General features: G+C 39.1%; 1 protein-coding gene across 3 annotated transcripts; it reads right to left on the reverse strand.

The window, feature by feature from the left end:
* Positions 1-9,799: 9,799 nt before the first annotated feature.
* Positions 9,800-18,361, reverse strand: LOC131942636 (uncharacterized). 3 transcript variants are annotated; one of them, XM_059302531.1, is made up of 8 exons: positions 18,202-18,361; positions 16,402-16,455; positions 16,097-16,237; positions 13,576-13,766; positions 13,069-13,355; positions 12,748-12,864; positions 12,302-12,499; positions 9,800-11,891 (listed from the first exon to the last, which is right to left on the reverse strand). In XM_059302531.1, the coding sequence occupies exons 4-8, from the start codon at positions 13,751-13,753 to the stop codon at positions 11,538-11,540; spliced, it is 1,134 nt and encodes a 377-aa protein (XP_059158514.1). In that variant the 5' UTR covers positions 13,754-13,766; positions 16,097-16,237; positions 16,402-16,455; positions 18,202-18,361; the 3' UTR covers positions 9,800-11,537. The 3 variants fall into 3 exon arrangements, with proteins under 3 accessions (XP_059158514.1, XP_059158512.1, XP_059158513.1); XM_059302529.1 differs by lacking the exon at positions 16,402-16,455 and having other exon boundaries at positions 16,097-16,233; positions 18,198-18,361; XM_059302530.1 differs by lacking the exons at positions 16,402-16,455; positions 18,202-18,361 and adding an exon at positions 17,295-17,404.
* Between the last annotated feature and the right edge of the window lie 426 nt (positions 18,362-18,787).

Here is an 18,787-nt window from a genome sequence, read left to right on the forward strand (position 1 = left end):
TCTTTTATACGAGAAAGTAAAAATAGTCAAAGCAATCAATATAACATTGGTTTATTCAACATTGTCATAGAATTACTGATTGATGGCACCAATCGAAAAGTAAAAAAAAAATAGCACTACAAATAATTAATTTTTGCAGTAGTTCTTTGAGACATTTTTTTTCCGGCGGTGGGCCACTTGAAATTTCCGGGGGCGAACTTATTTTAATTCCAGATGGGGAGGGAGAAGAATATTTGTTAAAGTATATATTTCCTAAATACATTTTATACTTTTAAAAAAAAAAACATCGGGGGGGGGGGGGGTGTAGATAGATGCCTGAAAAAAAAATTAAATTCTTCGTTGCCAGTCAGATCCCAATGGTGGCATTAAAATACATTTAGCACAGGGCACAATACCGTCTTACATTTTGCCCTACAAGTAGCCTATTGTAAAAAAAAAAATGTCAACCATATTTTCCTGTCCTCCAATAAAGCAGGCTGGCTAACCTGATAGTATGCTGGCCTCAAGTACGTGAGGCATCCATGAGTCCACCCGGATATGATGGGTAGCTACCCGACTCACCCGAGGGAAAGTAGAGGCTGCCAAAAACACTATCGCTTCAAATGCCGATATCACAGAAACAGGTGAACTCTGATTCGTCCACTCCAAAGCTTGAGTCTGTATAAAATACTTCAGTCCACTCAACCCAGACAAGCATAGTGCTTACAACACAATCCCAGTAGATTTTAACGAGCTGCATCCCCGTGCTACTCTACGGTGTGAAAATTTAAAATGCACTTTCTCGGGGACAGGGAAAACCCAAAACTCTCTCGAATATACTTATATAAAACTACTTGGGATGGCGACTCGGGGTATAAACTTGATTTTTCATCAATTTTTTAATTACTTAAACTTTTTAAAATGGAATCTCGTAGAAAATAGAATTGCGCGCCAAGTGAACAGCAAACAATGTGTGTATAATAGTGCGGAATATCACTACTTTATAAATTCATATGCTTTTTTTGAGAAATCGAATATAGCGTAAAGAACTACTTCCGGTAAACGTAAAAAGAGCAAAAGAGAAAAAGTTCACTTCTGGTTACAGGAAATCGCTGAAAATTTGAAACAGAACTACAAATTTGATATAATACTTTTCTATGAAATTTCATCAACCTAGCTGTAACGGTACTCAAGTTATCACGTTCCCAGCATACACACACACACACACAAACACAGAGGGACAAACATACGGACCCACGGGCCCAATTGCAAAACTAACGGTACTCAAGTTATCGTGTTCACACACATACACAGACGTACGGGCTAAATTGCAAAACTAAGTTTTTCCGACTCAGGAGGTGTAAAACATCGAGACAACAAAATCTCGGTTTCGATTTTTTGCACGATAACAATACTTCCTCTGTACTTCGTATACGAAGGTAAAAAAAAAAGGCACGACACAACATTTTGGTAACTTAAAAATAAACTACACTCTCGCATATCATAAATGACACCCCACCCCATAATCTGAGCCTCAGCCCACAAAAAACCACCTCGCAACTCTGCTCATAGTGCAACCCAACCTCACCCCATTATTTACATCCAAACACTTATCCTCATACGGAGTAGAACGAACCCCGAACCAAACCCAATAGATATTATTTTTTACTCGCTGAGTGCGAGGTTTAGAAAAAAAAAAAATTGCCTACAGCAAAGAAAAAAAAAGCAAGCATTAATTACGTTGGCGAAGTCTATCCTCATTGACGATACTATACGAACACACGGCGTAACCGGCTAAATGACTGTACGGACCCTCACGGTCCAGAGTTTCTTCTAGGCATCTCTTCGGGATGCGAAGCCCCCCCCCCCCCCCCCCCCCGAAATTTTTTTACCGCCCCCCCCCCCCCCGAACGAAATGAAATTTATATAATCTATATAGAAATTATATACTTTTAACAGTGTCCGCCCCCCCCTCCCGAAGAAAGTTTACCGCCCACCGAAATTTCAAGTGCCCCCCCCCCCCCCACCGGAGAAAAAAGTCTGGAAGAAACACTGTCACGGACACGGCGTAACCGGCTAAATGACTGTACGGGCCCTCACGGACATGGCGTAACTTGCTGACGTGACTATATGGGCCCTCACGGACATGGCGTAACTTGCTGACGAGACTATATGGGCCCTCACGGCGTAACTTGCTGACGTGACTATATGGGCCCTCACGGACATGGCGTAACTTGCTGACGTGACTATATGGGCCCTCACGGACATGGTGTAACTTGCTGACGTGACTATATGGGCCCTCACGGACATGGTGTAACTTGCTGACGTGACTATATGGGCCCTCACGGACATGGCGTAACTTGCTGACGTGACTATATGGGCCCTCACGGACATGGCGTAACTTGCTGACGAGATTATATGGGCCCTCACGGACATGGCGTAACTTGCTGACGTGACTATATGGGCCCTCACGGACATGGTGTAACTTGCTGACGTGACTATATGGGCCCTCACGGACATGGTGTAACTTGCTGACGTGACTATATGGGCCCTCACGGACATGGCGTAACTTGCTGACGTGACTATATGGGCCCTCACGGACATGGCGTAACTTGCTGACGAGACTATATGGGCCCTCACGGACATGGCGTAACTTGCTGACGTGACTATATGGACCCTCACGGACATGGTGTAACTTGCTGACGAGACTATATGGGCCCTCACGGACATGGCGTAACTTGCTGACGTGACTATATGGGCCCTCACGGACATGGCGTAACTTGCTGACGTGACTATATGGGCCCTCACGGACATGGCGTAACTTGCTGACGTGACTATATGGGCCCTCACGGACATGGCGTAACTTGCTGACGTGACTATACGGGCCCTCACGGACATGGCGTAACTTGCTGACGTGACTATATGGGCCCTCACGGACATGGCGTAACTTGCTGACGTGACTATATGGGCCCTCACGGACATGGCGTAACTTGCTGACGTGACTATATGGACCCTCACGGACATGGTGTAACTTGCTGACGAGACTATATGGGCCCTCACGGACATGGTGTAACTTGCTGACGTGACTATATGGGCCCTCACGGACATGGTGTAACTTGCTGACGAGACTATATTTGGGCCTTGACGGACATGGCGTAACTTGCTGACGTGACTATATGGGCCCTCACGGACATGGTGTAACTTGCTGACGTGACTATATGGGCCCTCACGGACATGGTGTAACTTGCTGACGTGACTATATGGGCCCTCACGGACATGGCGTAACTTGCTGACGTGACTATATGGGCCCTCACGGACATGGCGTAACTTGCTGACGTGACTATATGGGCCCTCACGGACATGGCGTAACTTGCTGACGTGACTATATGGGCCCTCACGGACATGGCGTAACTTGCTGACGTGACTATATGGGCCCTCACGGACATGGCGTAACTTGCTGACGTGACTATATGGGCCCTCACGGACATGGCGTAACTTGCTGACGTGACTATATGGGCCCTCACGGACATGGCGTAACTTGCTGACGTGACTATATGGGCCCTCACGGACATGGCGTAACTTGCTGACGTGACTATATGGGCCCTCACGGACATGGCGTAACTTGCTGACGTGACTATATGGGCCCTCACGGACATGGTGTAACTTGCTGACGTGACTAAATGGGCCCTCACGGACATGGCGTAACTTGCTGACGTGACTATATGGGCCCTCACGGACATGGCGTAACTTGCTGACGTGACTATATGGGCCCTCACGGACATGGCGTAACTTGCTGACGTGACTATATGGGCCCTCACGGACATGGCGTAACTTGCTGACGTGACTATATGGGCCCTCACGGACATGGCGTAACTTGCTGACGTGACTATATGGGCCCTCACGGACATGGCGTAACTTGCTGACGTGACTATATGGGCCCTCACGGACATGGCGTAACTTGCTGACGTGACTATATGGGCCCTCACGGACATGGCGTAACTTGCTGACGTGACTATATGGGCCCTCACGGACATGGCGTAACTTGCTGACGTGACTATATGGGCCCTCACGGACATGGCGTAACTTGCTGACGTGACTATATGGGCCCTCACGGACATGGCGTAACTTGCTGACGTGACTATACGTGCCCTCACGGACATGGTGTAACTTGCTGACGTGACTATACGGGCCCTCACGGACATGGCGTAACTTGCTGACGTGACTATATGGGCCCTCACGGACATGGCGTAACTTGCTGACGTGACTATATGGGCCCTCACGGACATGGCGTAACTTGCTGACGTGACTATATGGGCCCTCACGGACATGGCGTAACTTGCTGACGTGACTATATGGACCCTCACGGACATGGCGTAACTTGCTGACGTGACTATATGGGCCCTCACGGACATGGTGTAACTTGCTGACGTGACTATATGGACCCTCACGGACATGGCGTAACTTGCTGACGTGACTATATGGGCCCTCACGGACATGGTGTAACTTGCTGACGTGACTATATGGACCCTCACGGACATGGTGTAACTTGCTGACGTGACTATATGGGCCCTCACGGACATGGCGTAACTTGCTGACGTGACTATATGGGCCCTCACGGACATGGTGTAACTTGCTGACGTGACTATATGGGCCCTCACGGACATGGCGTAACTTGCTGACGTGACTATATGGGCCCTCACGGACATGGCGTAACCGGCTGACGTGACTATATGGGCCCTCACGGACATGGCGTAACTTGCTGACGTGACTATATGGGCCCTCACGGACATGGTGTAACTTGCTGACGTGACTATATGGGCCCTCACGGACATGGCGTAACTTGCTGACGTGACTATATGGGCCCTCACGGACATGGCGTAACTTGCTGACGAGACTATATGGGCCCTCACGGACATGGCGTAACTTGCTGACGTGACTATATGGGCCCTCACGGACATGGCGTAACTTGCTGACGTGACTATATGGGCCCTCACGGACATGGCGTAACTTGCTGACGTGACTATATGGGCCCTCACGGACATGGCGTAACTTGCTGACGTGACTATATGGGCCCTCACGGACATGGCGTAACTTGCTGACGTGACTATATGGGCCCTCACGGACATGGCGTAACTTGCTGACGTGACTATATGGGCCCTCACGGACATGGCGTAACTTGCTGACGTGACTATATGGGCCCTCACGGACATGGCGTAACTTGCTGACGTGACTATATGGGCCCTCACGGACATGGTGTAACTTGCTGACGTGACTATATGGGCCCTCACGGACATGGCGTAACTTGCTGACGTGACTATATGGGCCCTCACGGACATGGCGTAACTTGCTGACGTGACTATATGGGCCCTCACGGACATGGCGTAACTTGCTGACGTGACTATATGGGCCCTCACGGACATGGCGTAACTTGCTGACGTGACTATATGGGCCCTCACGGACATGGCGTAACTTGCTGACGTGACTATATGGGCCCTCACGGACATGGCGTAACTTGCTGACGTGACTATATGGGCCCTCACGGACATGGCGTAACTTGCTGACGTGACTATATGGGCCCTCACGGACATGGCGTAACTTGCTGACGTGACTATATGGGCCCTCACGGACATGGCGTAACTTGCTGACGTGACTATATGGGCCCTCACGGACATGGCGTAACTTGCTGACGTGACTATATGGGCCCTCACGGACATGGCGTAACTTGCTGACGTGACTATATGGGCCCTCACGGACATGGCGTAACTTGCTGACGTGACTATACGTGCCCTCACGGACATGGCGTAACTTGCTGACGTGACTATATGGGCCCTCACGGACATGGCGTAACTTGCTGACGTGACTATATGAGCCCTCACGGACATGGCGTAACTTGCTGACGTGACTATATGGGCCCTCACGGACATGGCGTAACTTGCTGACGTGACTATATGGACCCTCACGGACATGGCGTAACTTGCTGACGTGACTATATGGGCCCTCACGGACATGGTGTAACTTGCTGACGTGACTATATGGACCCTCACGGACATGGCGTAACTTGCTGACGTGACTATATGGGCCCTCACGGACATGGTGTAACTTGCTGACGTGACTATATGGACCCTCACGGACATGGTGTAACTTGCTGACGTGACTATATGGGCCCTCACGGACATGGCGTAACTTGCTGACGTGACTATATGGGCCCTCACGGACATGGTGTAACTTGCTGACGTGACTATATGGGCCCTCACGGACATGGCGTAACTTGCTGACGTGACTATATGGGCCCTCACGGACATGGCGTAACTTGCTGACGTGACTATATGGGCCCTCACGGACATGGTGTAACTTGCTGACGTGACTATACGTGCCCTCACGGACATGGTGTAACTTGCTGACGAGAGTATATGGGCCCTCACGGCGTAACTTGCTGACGAGAGTATATGGGCCCTCACGGACATGGCGTAACTTGCTGACGTGACTATATGGGCCCTCACGGACATGGCGTAACTTGCTGACGTGACTATATGGGCCCTCACGGACATGGCGTAACCGGCTGACGTGACTATATGGGCCCTCACGGACATGGCGTAACTTGCTGACGTGACTATATGGGCCCTCACGGACATGGTGTAACTTGCTGACGTGACTATATGGGCCCTCACGGACATGGCGTAACCGGCTGACGTGACTATATGGGCCCTCACGGACATGGCGTAACTTGCTGACGTGACTATATGGGCCCTCACGGACATGGTGTAACTTGCTGACGAGACTATATGGGCCCTCACGGACATGGCGTAACTTGCTGACGTGACTATATGGGCCCTCACGGACATGGCGTAACTTGCTGACGTGACTATATGGGCCCTCACGGACATGGCGTAACTTGCTGACGTGACTATACGTGCCCTCACGGACATGGTGTAACTTGCTGACGTGACTATACGGGCCCTCACGGACATGGCGTAACTTGCTGACGTGACTAAATGGGCCCTCACGGACATGGCGTAACTTGCTGACGTGACTATATGGGCCCTCACGGACATGGCGTAACTTGCTGACGTGACTATACGTGCCCTCACGGACATGGTGTAACTTGCTGACGTGACTATATGGGCCCTCACGGACATGGCGTAACTTGCTGACGTGACTATATGGGCCCTCACGGACATGGCGTAACTTGCTGACGAGACTATATGGGCCCTCACGGACATGGCGTAACTTGCTGACGTGACTATATGGGCCCTCACGGACATGGCGTAACTTGCTGACGTGACTATATGGGCCCTCACGGACATGGCGTAACTTGCTGACGTGACTATATGGGCCCTCACGGACATGGCGTAACTTGCTGACGTGACTATATGGGCCCTCACGGACATGGCGTAACTTGCTGACGTGACTATATGGGCCCTCGCGGACATGGTGTAACTTGCTGACGTGACTATATGGGCCCTCACGGACATGGCGTAACTTGCTGACGTGACTATATGGGCCCTCACGGACATGGCGTAACTTGCTGACGTGACTATATGGGCCCTCACGGACATGGCGTAACTTGCTGACGTGACTATATTTGGGCCTTGACGGACATGGCGTACCCGGTTGAGACTATACCGGGGGTCTCCAAACTTTTCAGTCCAAGGGCCGCATTGACTATCAAATTTCAGTTCAGGGGCCAGTTTCTTCCTGACATGTCTTTGATAAAGTTCCTCAGCCATCACCAAAAAAACGGTTTTTCCGTGGACAAAATGATCTCCGCGGGACGGATGAGAGGACCTCGCGGGCCGCAACCGGCCCGCAGTTTGGAGACCCCTGGACTATAAGAACAGATTTTTTAAAAAATCAATTAAACTTAAACTAACTACAATTATAATAATTCATGAAATTTATACCTTTCAGTATCGAACTTTTCTGCAAGTATATCTGGTATTATTATTAACAGGTTTGATAAAGCACCATTCACAGAAAGAAAGGGGAGACAACCCTACAACAAGGTTGTCCTTGATTCAGAGTAACACACACAGATACAAACATCTTTTTAAAAAAAACACAAAAAAACCTGTGCTTAGAAACATTCAAATATATTATTTAATGAAAAAGTACATTCAAGTACATAATTAAATAAATATAAAAGTTTTAAATAAATTAATGCATGTAAATGAACACGTCTAATTAAATAATTCACTGAAAAAGCAAACAAATGAGGCATTAAAAAAGTGGAAATTAAAAACTACACAAATATGTTTAAAAAAGCAGAAGTAACAAGAAATAAATTGAGTTAACAAAGACAGGTATAGTGCAATTGTAAACTACCATTGATAGCACTCAACAAATATTCCAATAAAAAAAATTATAGCATAAAATTTAAAGTCTTGAATGTAGATTACTTAAAAAAATTAAAAACAATATACACTATAGATCTATAGATACAATAAATGATTTAAATACTGTTTTACAATATATGAATCCATATATTATTTTGCAATGAATTTGATTTTCTGGTGATAAATAATGGAGTATTTACAAGACAGACATTTTATAAATATTTCAACAGTAATCAATTAAATTCATTGAATCAATATCTTCAATTCCTGTTCACTTTTCTTTTTAGAAAGAAAGATCATTACAGAATGAGTGCTGTATACACAGCTTTGCTATTATAACAGAATTAAGCTATATACACAACATTAGTTCTATTAAGCTGTATATACAACATTAGTGCTATTATAACAATTAAGCTGTATACTCAACGTCTAGTTTTATATAATAATTAAGCAACATCTAGTTTTTAACATATTTGACAAATCAATTTTTTCTGCATATTTGTTCTGTTCTCATCAAGCACAACGTGTAAGAAGCCATGAGCAGTTATCATTAAAGTTCCAGCACATATACAATGACTAGATCATGGAGAATTGGTTAAAGAAAATTCTAAAATGTTGTGGTAGCTAGCTTAAACTTCCTTGAGCACTTGTTTAAATAATTGGAGAACTTTCACCCATTTGATAAAGACAAGCTTTCATCAAACACAACATACAGTATGAAACAAAAACATTTAAATGGAAAATAAATCGCTGCAATTTGAGTGGATGTTCAATAAGGGCATGTTACAAGACAAACTTTTGTCCACTACCTTTTATAAAGTCTATCTACTAATACTGCTAGAGGCAATTGCTGAGTATGTAGAAGAAGTAAGATATTTCAAAATGTAGACACTTAACATTTTGGGATAGTGTATCTGTGTACATCTCCCACAAGCAACATAGAAGATTAAGCTGTAGTGCACCATTTGATGCAAGTATTAAACAACACACACAATCTACCTACGCTCTCCATGAAACGAACTAGGCAAACTTCTATGAGTTTGCAGGTTATCAACTAATCAAAATTGATCAACAGAAAACAAGTGATGATAGTTGTCAGAAAACTAAATTTTGCAAAACTGTCCATTAATACTTTCTTTCTATCCATCTGTAGTCCATTTTTTTACAGTTCATTCAACTTGTTACTTTTAGAGAATAGGTTTATAATAAAAACAAATTGATGGCCTCAAAACAACCTTTCTATGAAAAATATGTTGGATACAAATCATACATAAACTTAACAATAGTGTAGAGATGCTATAACAATTAACATTTCTTTTGTGTCCATTTGAGTGCTCCTAGACAAAAATTCAGGAAAATATCTATTTACAAGCAATGTATATGTGGTGGCTGACAGCAAGCATGAATTGTAGCAACACTTGCTATACATGTATCTTAAATCAAACTGGGGGGGGGGGGGGGGGGGGGGGGAAAGAGAGAAATGGTGCTTACAAAATACAAAAAAAAAAAAATGTTGCTTGACCTCTTTACAATTAATATCAAAAAGTTCCTTAGAGTTTCCATTTTGATACTTTAAAACAAAAACATTCAAATCACAATATACATGCTCTTTTCTTTTGCATGGCACTACACATTTGTCTTAAAATATTGTTTGAAAAACAAAATTGTATAGAAAAATATTTAAAATAAATTTTACTTTTGACATTTACAGCCAATCAAGTAAAACCTCTATTATGTTTAGTACTCAGAAGATCAATAGATTCATTAGAATAAGTTAAAATACAATAACATACATATTTAAATTGCTAACATCAATAAATAAAAGAGCCTATGTTTAGAACAGTATGAATGCAATAGGTCAACACTAGACCATCTGTGGTTAGTTATCTGTGGAAGTATATCACTATGGAACATGCACAAATAATAGTCATATGAGTGCTAATATGTTTGTCTTTTGTACATATTACTTTAAAGGAACGTTTTTACACCTACAAGATCAGCATTGTGCCTATCTGGCCTTACTACACTTCCATTTTACAAATACATTTTTTTAATGGATATAGAGGGAACAGTATAGAAGAGGGTATAGAGTAGACAGGATGGTAGTTATCAAGGCCTTACTACAATACCATTTTACAAATACATTTTTTTAATGGATATAGAGGGAACAGTATAGAAGAGGGTATAGAGTAGACAGGATGGTAGTTATCAAGGCCTTACTACACTACCATTTTACAAATACATTTTTTTAATGGATATAGAGGGAACAATATAGAAGAGGGTGTAGAGTAGACAGGATGGTAGTTATCAAGGCCTTACTACACTACCATTTTACAAATACATTTTTTTAATGGATATAGAGGGAACAGTATAGAAGAGGGTATAGAGTAGACAGGATGGTAGTTATCAAGGCCTTACTACACTACCATTTTACAAATTCATTTTTTAATGGATATAGAGGGAACAATATAGAAGAGGGTATAGAGTAGACAGGATGGTAGTTATCAAGGCCTTACTACACTACCATTTTACAAATACATTTTTTTAATGGATATAGAGGGAACAATATAGAAGAGGGTATAGAGTAGACAGGATGGTAGTTATCAAGGCCTTACTACACTACCATTTTACAAATACATTTTTTTAATGGATATAGAGGGAACAATATAGAAGAGGGTGTAGAGTAGACAGGATGGTAGTTATCAAGGCCTTACTACAATACCATTTTACAAATACATTTTTTTAATGGATATAGAGGGAACAATATAGAAGAGGGTATAGAGTAGACAGGATGGTAGTTATCAAGGCCTTACTACACTACCATTTTACAAATACATTTTTTTAATGGATATAGAGGGAACAATATAGAAGAGGGTGTAGAGTAGACAGGATGGTAGTTATCAAGGGGCACAAAGCAATCTTGTAGGAGGAACAAGGTTGGAGCAATTGTATGCAAAAATAAATATGCTTCACTGAGAGAAAACACAACCAATTCAATAACCACATACCACTAATGATTTACACACTCAAGAGGGTTAAACATTTTAAAATAAAGAGTTTAACAATATTTGCACATCCCAAAAATATTATTAAAAATCCTAAGCTAGACAGCACAACATAGTTTAGTACAAGCATGGAAGAGAATCAAATGGCTTGGCTATAAAAAAAAAGTTGTTAAACATCCAAGTGACATGAACAATGAGAGTAGCTTCATCAAGAACCAATTCACATCTTTATTTGTTGACTCATTGCTAAATGAATTTCATTTTCAGGTCTAGTTTTATTTTCAGCTCGAAGTTGGTCATCTAATAAACTCCCAAACACAGTAGCCTTGCTTGTGTAGGGCAACTCATCAAATTTAAAGGCTAATCCTAAAATAATGTTCAGAGATGACATATCATATCTGTGACAGCCTGTGTACCTAAACAAGGGCTTTCTAAAGTAATTACAGCCAGAGTTCTGTGCACCAGGTGGACTGATGCATTCCTCAAGCAAAGCACATTTCACCCAAGGTAGCATTATTTCTTTGGCAACTGATTCAGTATTGTAGATAATCAGATGGGACGTTTCAACTGCATGCTAAAAATAAATAGAAACATAAAAAACAATCTTTTTGAAAAAATAAACATGTGCAGTGTTTAGAAAATAAGCTCTGATCTGACTTTTTATTTACTGTCATTACTCTCTAAAAGAAATAAAATTTGTTAGTATTATTATATTATATGTGTTTGTGGATACCTTGTATAAAATTGCAAAGATGGCAACAGTAAAATTATGAAGATTAAGTTTCTAAAAGGTGTCAGCACCTAATTTTAAATGTCATTCTAAATTGTTTGAAACAAGCTAAGAAACAAACTACTGCATATTTATTTTTGACAACATAAGATTTGGATACATAAGATTTGGATAGAGAGAGACAGAGAGTAGAGAGAGAGAGAGAATTAATGTCTTGGTTGACAACATTTTACTAACAAATGTGTAGTTCTTACCTGGAAAAAATAAGAATTTTGATTCATGTTAAAAAACTTGAACATTTTTGGATGAGTAAAAGATGAGGTAGGATCCTTCAATGGCCATCCCTGGATACCAGATAACTTGGCTTGTTCTAGCACGGAGGTCAAATTATTCTCAACAAAATAAAACCCATCATCCACCCAGATCACAGCACCATACATGTTCAGCATTTCCTGACAAGGTATCAAATAAAAACATATTGAAAATGAATAAATAGCTGGGGTAGATTTAAAACAGACAAATTTTTAAAGACAAAAGTTACAAAGTTGTTATTCAACCTTAAATGAAATTAGAAAGTGTAAGAGAAAACTATGATAATAAAGTAAATTAGCATATGTGCTAATGAATGATGCTACAGTTTATATGTATTATTTTACAATTTTAAAATAACCAGATATTAAAAGAAATTTATCTTGATTACCTGTATGCAGATAGGTCTATAGCTTCGAATATTCAAGTATTTCAGATGAGAAGGATACTTTTCAAATTTGAACAAACGAGTCTCACAATTCCATGTACTATTGCAATATTGACTAAGCTGAAATGTAAGGGGTTTATGTAGTTAAAATAAAGTTTAAAAAAATGAGTGAACAGAAAATTGTGGAAAAAAAAACAAACAATTATCAGTGCATTTTTTATTTCAGAGAATTCTTAACTAAAATGACACAACAATCATTTCAAAGCAAATGACTTTTGTTTTTTTTTCCGTAAGATGACAACTTGATAACGAAAACCTTCCTACCAGTGACTGTTCAGCTGCTGATAATCCAAAATCATACATAACTGTTTTATACTGAGGCAATAAAGACTGTATTGACTTCATAAGTATAGCTGATTCTTTAAATAAGTCAGGCTTAACCCCACTTGCAATGACAGGGACACCAGTGCTAGTTTTTGGAGTCAGTGGAATTTCCACAGGTGATTCTGTGTTGACATTTTGGTAAACAGGGCCATTATCATTTCTTTTATGAATATTGTCAGTTAATCCTAACTGTCTTAAGTACATCGGATCAACTGTTAACTCTCTTTCTGTAAAGAACAAATAAATCAATTAATTCAAAAAGCTTCCAAATTATATAAAAAAACATAATATATTATGTTGATTACATTTTTGAAAGATCTAAAAATATCAGAATTTGTAAAATATTTAAAAATTGCATTGAAGAATTTAGTTTAAGTTTTAAGATCCATTAAAATTTTAATGTCTAGATATTAATTTAGTAAAAACAGAGATATTAATTTACATTACCTCTTATTTGTATATTGGAGGCTCGCATAATTCCAGACTGTGTTTTGCTTACAATTGTTTGCAAGTTTGGAGATGGTGAAGCAAGAATCCATAATGACACTGTTGAAACAGCCACAAGCACTAAGATCATATAATAGTTCTTAGTCTTCATTGGATCCCAAGGTAAACGTCCAGTCATCTGTTTGTTTTTTCTTGAATAAAAGATATGTTATGACTGAATAGGGAGAAAATTCTTACTTTTTAAAATAAAACTTGCACTTATTATATATTTATAGTTTTAAAACATTTAATTTAAATTAATCAATACATTTCAGAGTCTGTCCAAAATTGATGTATGGCGAGAGGGCCTATAAAGTAAAATTTTAATTTCTGTGTGGCCGTAGTAAATGGATAAATGAACTCTAATAATGTAGCTGTGAAACAGAACAAACCCAAAGTGCCATAATACTCAATAACCCTTTACTGTAATAACAACGTGTTATTTTTTATTCCTATGCATAGAATTTGAGTTATTCTAGTCTTTTAGTCATACGAACTTTTTCTTTTAGTTTTAGTCTCGGAATTGGCAAGCCTGCAGACACTTGCATGCAAATGGAGCCTATTTAGTTTAGAATATTTTAAACGAATAGAATATACATTAATATGCTGAATTTATACATTAATATGATGTTCTTGTAAGTTAGGACAAACAAGGTCATGCTTTCCACCTCCTTCCAGAATAAAATTTACAAATATTATTTATATCTAAAACCAAAATATCTATAAAATGATCTTTGTAGGCAGAGTAATGCCCAAAAAAAAGCTGACTTGTATGCAGACGATTGTAGGAAAAAAAGTCACAGGAAAAAAAAACACAGGAAAAAAAAACACAGAAAAAAAGTCACAGGAAAAAAAGTCACAGGAAAAAAAGTCACAGGAAAAAAAGTCACAAATATATATTTGCATGATATTTGTTAATACTTTGTTAATACTTTTACGTATTAAATATTTAGAGAGTGCAAATTAACTTAGGATTAATTAAATGTAATGTAATGTATGTAGGCTGTATACGCATAGGAATTTTTATAATTCATCTAAAAATATTTATTATGAAGTATGTAGATTGTAATTATTTTAAACTTAAGATTAGTAGCATTTAATAGAATGCTCCAAAGTCCACGGTTTTCATCGTGTTTTTTTTTAAATACCAATATTAAATTACCGTGAAATGGTAAATTCATCTGACTTGCTGCCCTCAACTCATGGCAACAATAGTTATGTTTAGTTCAACCACCTTTACTGCCCACATTTATCACGCTCATTACATAACAAAACTTAGGATCAAAACAGAAAGCCGACAAGGTTCAAAGGCTGTCATTGACGCGTAACGTCAACAACACAAAATATGTTCGGACAAGGCCTACTGAGGAGAGGCCAACCAGAGAACAGCCTACGGCAAAATTTGCCTAAATTTCTTTTATAATTAACTTTTCTACCGCGTATTTAAATAAATACGTAACAAGTTAAGATTGTTGTGTAAATTATCTTAGAGTAAGTATTTAAATAAATACGTAACAAGTTAAGATTGTTGTGTAAATTATCTTAGAGTATTTTTACTTACAATTGTTATAAATCATAATGCTTTTAACGTCTATAAATAATTTATGCTATCCAAAAATAAAACCCACAACAATAAACATACAAAATTTACAATTCTTAACAAATTAATAAAAATATTTCTAAAAAGATTTTTGTGACTTTTTTTCTGTGACTTTATTTCTGTGACTTTTTTTCCGATAAAATTTTTCCACTGTGACTTTTTTTCTGTGACTTTTTTTCCTAGCAAAAACTGTGACTTTTTTTCTGTGTTTTTTTTTCCTGTGACTTTTTTTCCGTTTACCATGCAGACACCCCTTTTTTCTTGTTTAAGTTAGAAAACAACATTAACCTTGAATGAAATTTGCAGGGTAGTGTAAAGGAGAAAGGTGAGTACCACGCAACTTTAAAAAAAAATTATAATTAAATTTCCTGAAAACGAAATCAAAAGGTCTTGACTTGGAAGTGTTTATAAATGAACATATGACCAGCCAAATGCTGGAGTTTTACAAAAAAGGTCTAAATAAAATAGTTACAAGCAAAAAAAAAAATTCCAGTTTTTGTAACAATGCTGAATATATTCGGAGTTGCTCTTGTTTCATAAACTATTTATTTAGTTATTAATGCTTTATATTATTTTCAAATGAGATAATAACATGTAACATAATATTTCTCCAATCTTTTCTTACACATTCTTACATTTTAGGCCTATTATATTTTAATTTAAAAAAAGAGCATACAATGGTGGCTTTGGGGCGGCAAAGCAGAAGAGCATGCGACTCCTAACCAGCAAGTCTCAAGTTTATTCTTACACTTTAAAGTTAATTTAGATACACCAAAAGTAATCTAAGATAATTCTTATAAATCATTGAAAATTGATAGTTATGCCTATAGTCACTAGGTATAAATACTGTGGTAACAGTCAGAATGCAAATGATTACTTTACTGATCTAATTTTAGACGTAGTTTTTTATAATCCGGTTGTCCACTAATCAGGTCTTGACTTTAATATCAGAAAACACCATAGTTGTTAAGATATGTTGGCTCATATGGTGTTGATGCAGTTGTTTTTAGTGAAGCCAGCTACCTAAAACATAAATAAATAAAGTATAAGTTATCTATAAGCCTAGGCCTATGAGTACACCATTCATAGAATAGTATGACTATTCACAGTTCGCTTTTATTAAATCTATATATATATATATAGAAATGAAAGTATGTTTACGCATTACTTAATTTACTACAACTTACATCTGATCGGCATGAAACTTTGGTGAGTTAGTGAGAATACTCCAGGGGAGATTTCTGCTGAAACAAATTTTCAATTTTGCAGGGACAGCAAACAGTGCAATATGCTCTGGATAAAATGGGGTATTATAGTTGTTCACTACATTGAATCAGGCACATCCGCCGAAACCCTATGCTATCCTGTGAGCAGTATGTTCTTTTTTGACAATATTGACACGGTGGCACAAGACGTTTGATAATTAAACTAAGCCAGGGACTCTTACCTCCACCAAGCCTACCAATCTGAAGGGGGTAGTAATTTTAAGTCTAGAATCAGTGGGTGTTAGTAAATTGTGAGATGTGAAAAGCTAAATGGAACGCCAAAGCCGCCGGATATATTGCCTTTTATTCTTTGTACATCAATAGGCTTGTAGCCGCTGCACATATGTTGTATTGTTGCAAAGAAATTTTGTATTGTTATCGCCGCCTACAATTTTTTTTTCATATAAATATCAATTGTGTTGATTTTTAAAATATGATTAGGCCTATTATTTACTTAATAAAAAATTAAAATATTTTAAGTTTATTTCTTTCTATAAGATTTTAGGTCCCTATAATTTTATACTTTCTACAAGTTCAAGTAGGCTTACAATCAACAGCATTACATTGAAAGTGTTAATGATTGGAAGGTACTAGCCTTGCATTTGGCTAAGAAAGTGGCTGAATATTTCTATCTCTGACAAGATCATATGAACTCTCAATGAACCCAAGCACGACTATAACACCTCATCTTATCCATAGTCAATCACTCTGTTGTAACAAACATAGGCGCCATTGTGATTCTCATCAACTCCCCAAAGTTTCATGGCAATCAGTTGAACTGTGTCAAACCACAATTGACTTTCATTTTTATATACCGTATATAGAGACGCCAACCCTGTGAATTTGATTTTTTTTTCAGCAGAAACCTTCTCCTCAACAACATCCCACAGTTCAATGCCGATCGAATGAAAGATGTAACAATGCATAAAAAAAAGGCAAACAAATAGACATACATTGCTTCATATATATAGCCTATATAATACTATAGGCCTATATATATATATATATATATATATATATATATATATATATATATATATATATATATATATATATATATATAGGGCCTATAGGCCTATATAATAATATAGATCTCTAGAATCTAGATTTTATAAATTTATAATAGGCTAGGCCTAGGCCTATAAAATATTAATTAGGCCTAATAAGTAATAATAGATCTACTATATGCACTAACTCGGTTAACTGTCACCAATCAAACGGCGATATTTTTCTCGCGCAGACAAGAAAACATCACTGTCGTGAGCGGTCGATCAAAATTACAATATACTTCAATATTAAACTGAATATTATAGGCCCCATTATAGGGCCTATGAAATTTTTTTTTATAGTCACAGCACAGAGTCACAGTGTAAAATGTAAAAAGTGTATTATCAAGAATCTAGCTAGAGAATCTAGATCTAGATCTAGAATCTAGATCTAGACTATATTAAGTTCCGTTAACAGATTAACATTTCTAGATCGGCTAGCCGCTTTACTCTTTCTAGATTTAGGTTCTAGAATCTACTCAATCTAGATCTAGTCTTTCTTAATCTTTAGTAATAAATTAGTAATCTTTATTCTTTCCATCTAGAATCTAGATTCTAGATCTAGATTTCTAGATCTAGATTAGCTAGAGTAGTTCTAGAGAGTAGGGCCAATCTAAACTAAATGTAAAATCTATTCTTCTAATCTATATAATTATAACCACTACCAGTAACCTACTTCAATACTCATGTAAAGTTTGTTTGCCTTGTAGAGATCTAATAATAAATACTAGATCTAGATCTAGATCTATTGATCTATTATGTATGTAGATCTATATAGAGACTATAGATCTAGAGATGTAGAGAAACATTAGCCGTCGCTCCCTTCTTGCGCATGACTCAATAAATTGTTCCGTATGCCAAAAAAAAAAAAAAAAAAAAAGCAACGTTTCTTTGACCATATAGCGCTGAGCGTTGTGCTAGAGTGCCAGATGAGTCAAAATAAACTATCACGCAAAACTGCCTAGACTAGGTTCGGGAGTTGTTTTTTACTAATAAAGAGTCAATAAAGACAGTGGTGCATCGGTTAGGCCCAGGCTTAACGCTTGGATGAACAAAAGTTTCAAATAGCATATGCATTGTTGCCTTTAAAAACTGCCATTTCGAATCTTACGGTCCATGGGGCAGGTTCATCAGCATACAGAGGACTCAGGGGCGTCTTGCCGTCTTACATACTCGAGCCCGAGTTTTGTGAAAAAATTTTTCGAGGGGGGGGGGGGGTCATTGTAGATTCCATTAAAAATTAAGGAACGTAAAACTGTTGT

Source organism: Physella acuta, unplaced genomic scaffold (genome assembly GCF_028476545.2).
Source record: "Physella acuta isolate Inbredline_101_S28 unplaced genomic scaffold, ASM2847654v3 ptg000416l, whole genome shotgun sequence".
Taxonomy (NCBI): Eukaryota; Metazoa; Mollusca; class Gastropoda; family Physidae; genus Physella; species Physella acuta.

What these genes read in the sequence shown, in the direction of transcription:
- LOC131942636 (XM_059302531.1), bottom strand. Translation starts at nt 13,753, where the DNA reads ATGACTGGACGTTTACCTTGGGATCCAATGAAGACTAAGAACTATTAT. An exon ending in CAGCAGCTGAACAGTCACTG is followed by an intron (nt 12,865 to 13,068) that starts GTAGGAAGGTTT and finishes CTTACATTTCAG; the next exon opens with CTTAGTCAATATTGCAATAG. An exon ending in AAAATTCTTATTTTTTCCAG is followed by an intron (nt 11,892 to 12,301) that starts GTAAGAACTACA and finishes ATTTATTTTTAG; the next exon opens with CATGCAGTTGAAACGTCCCA.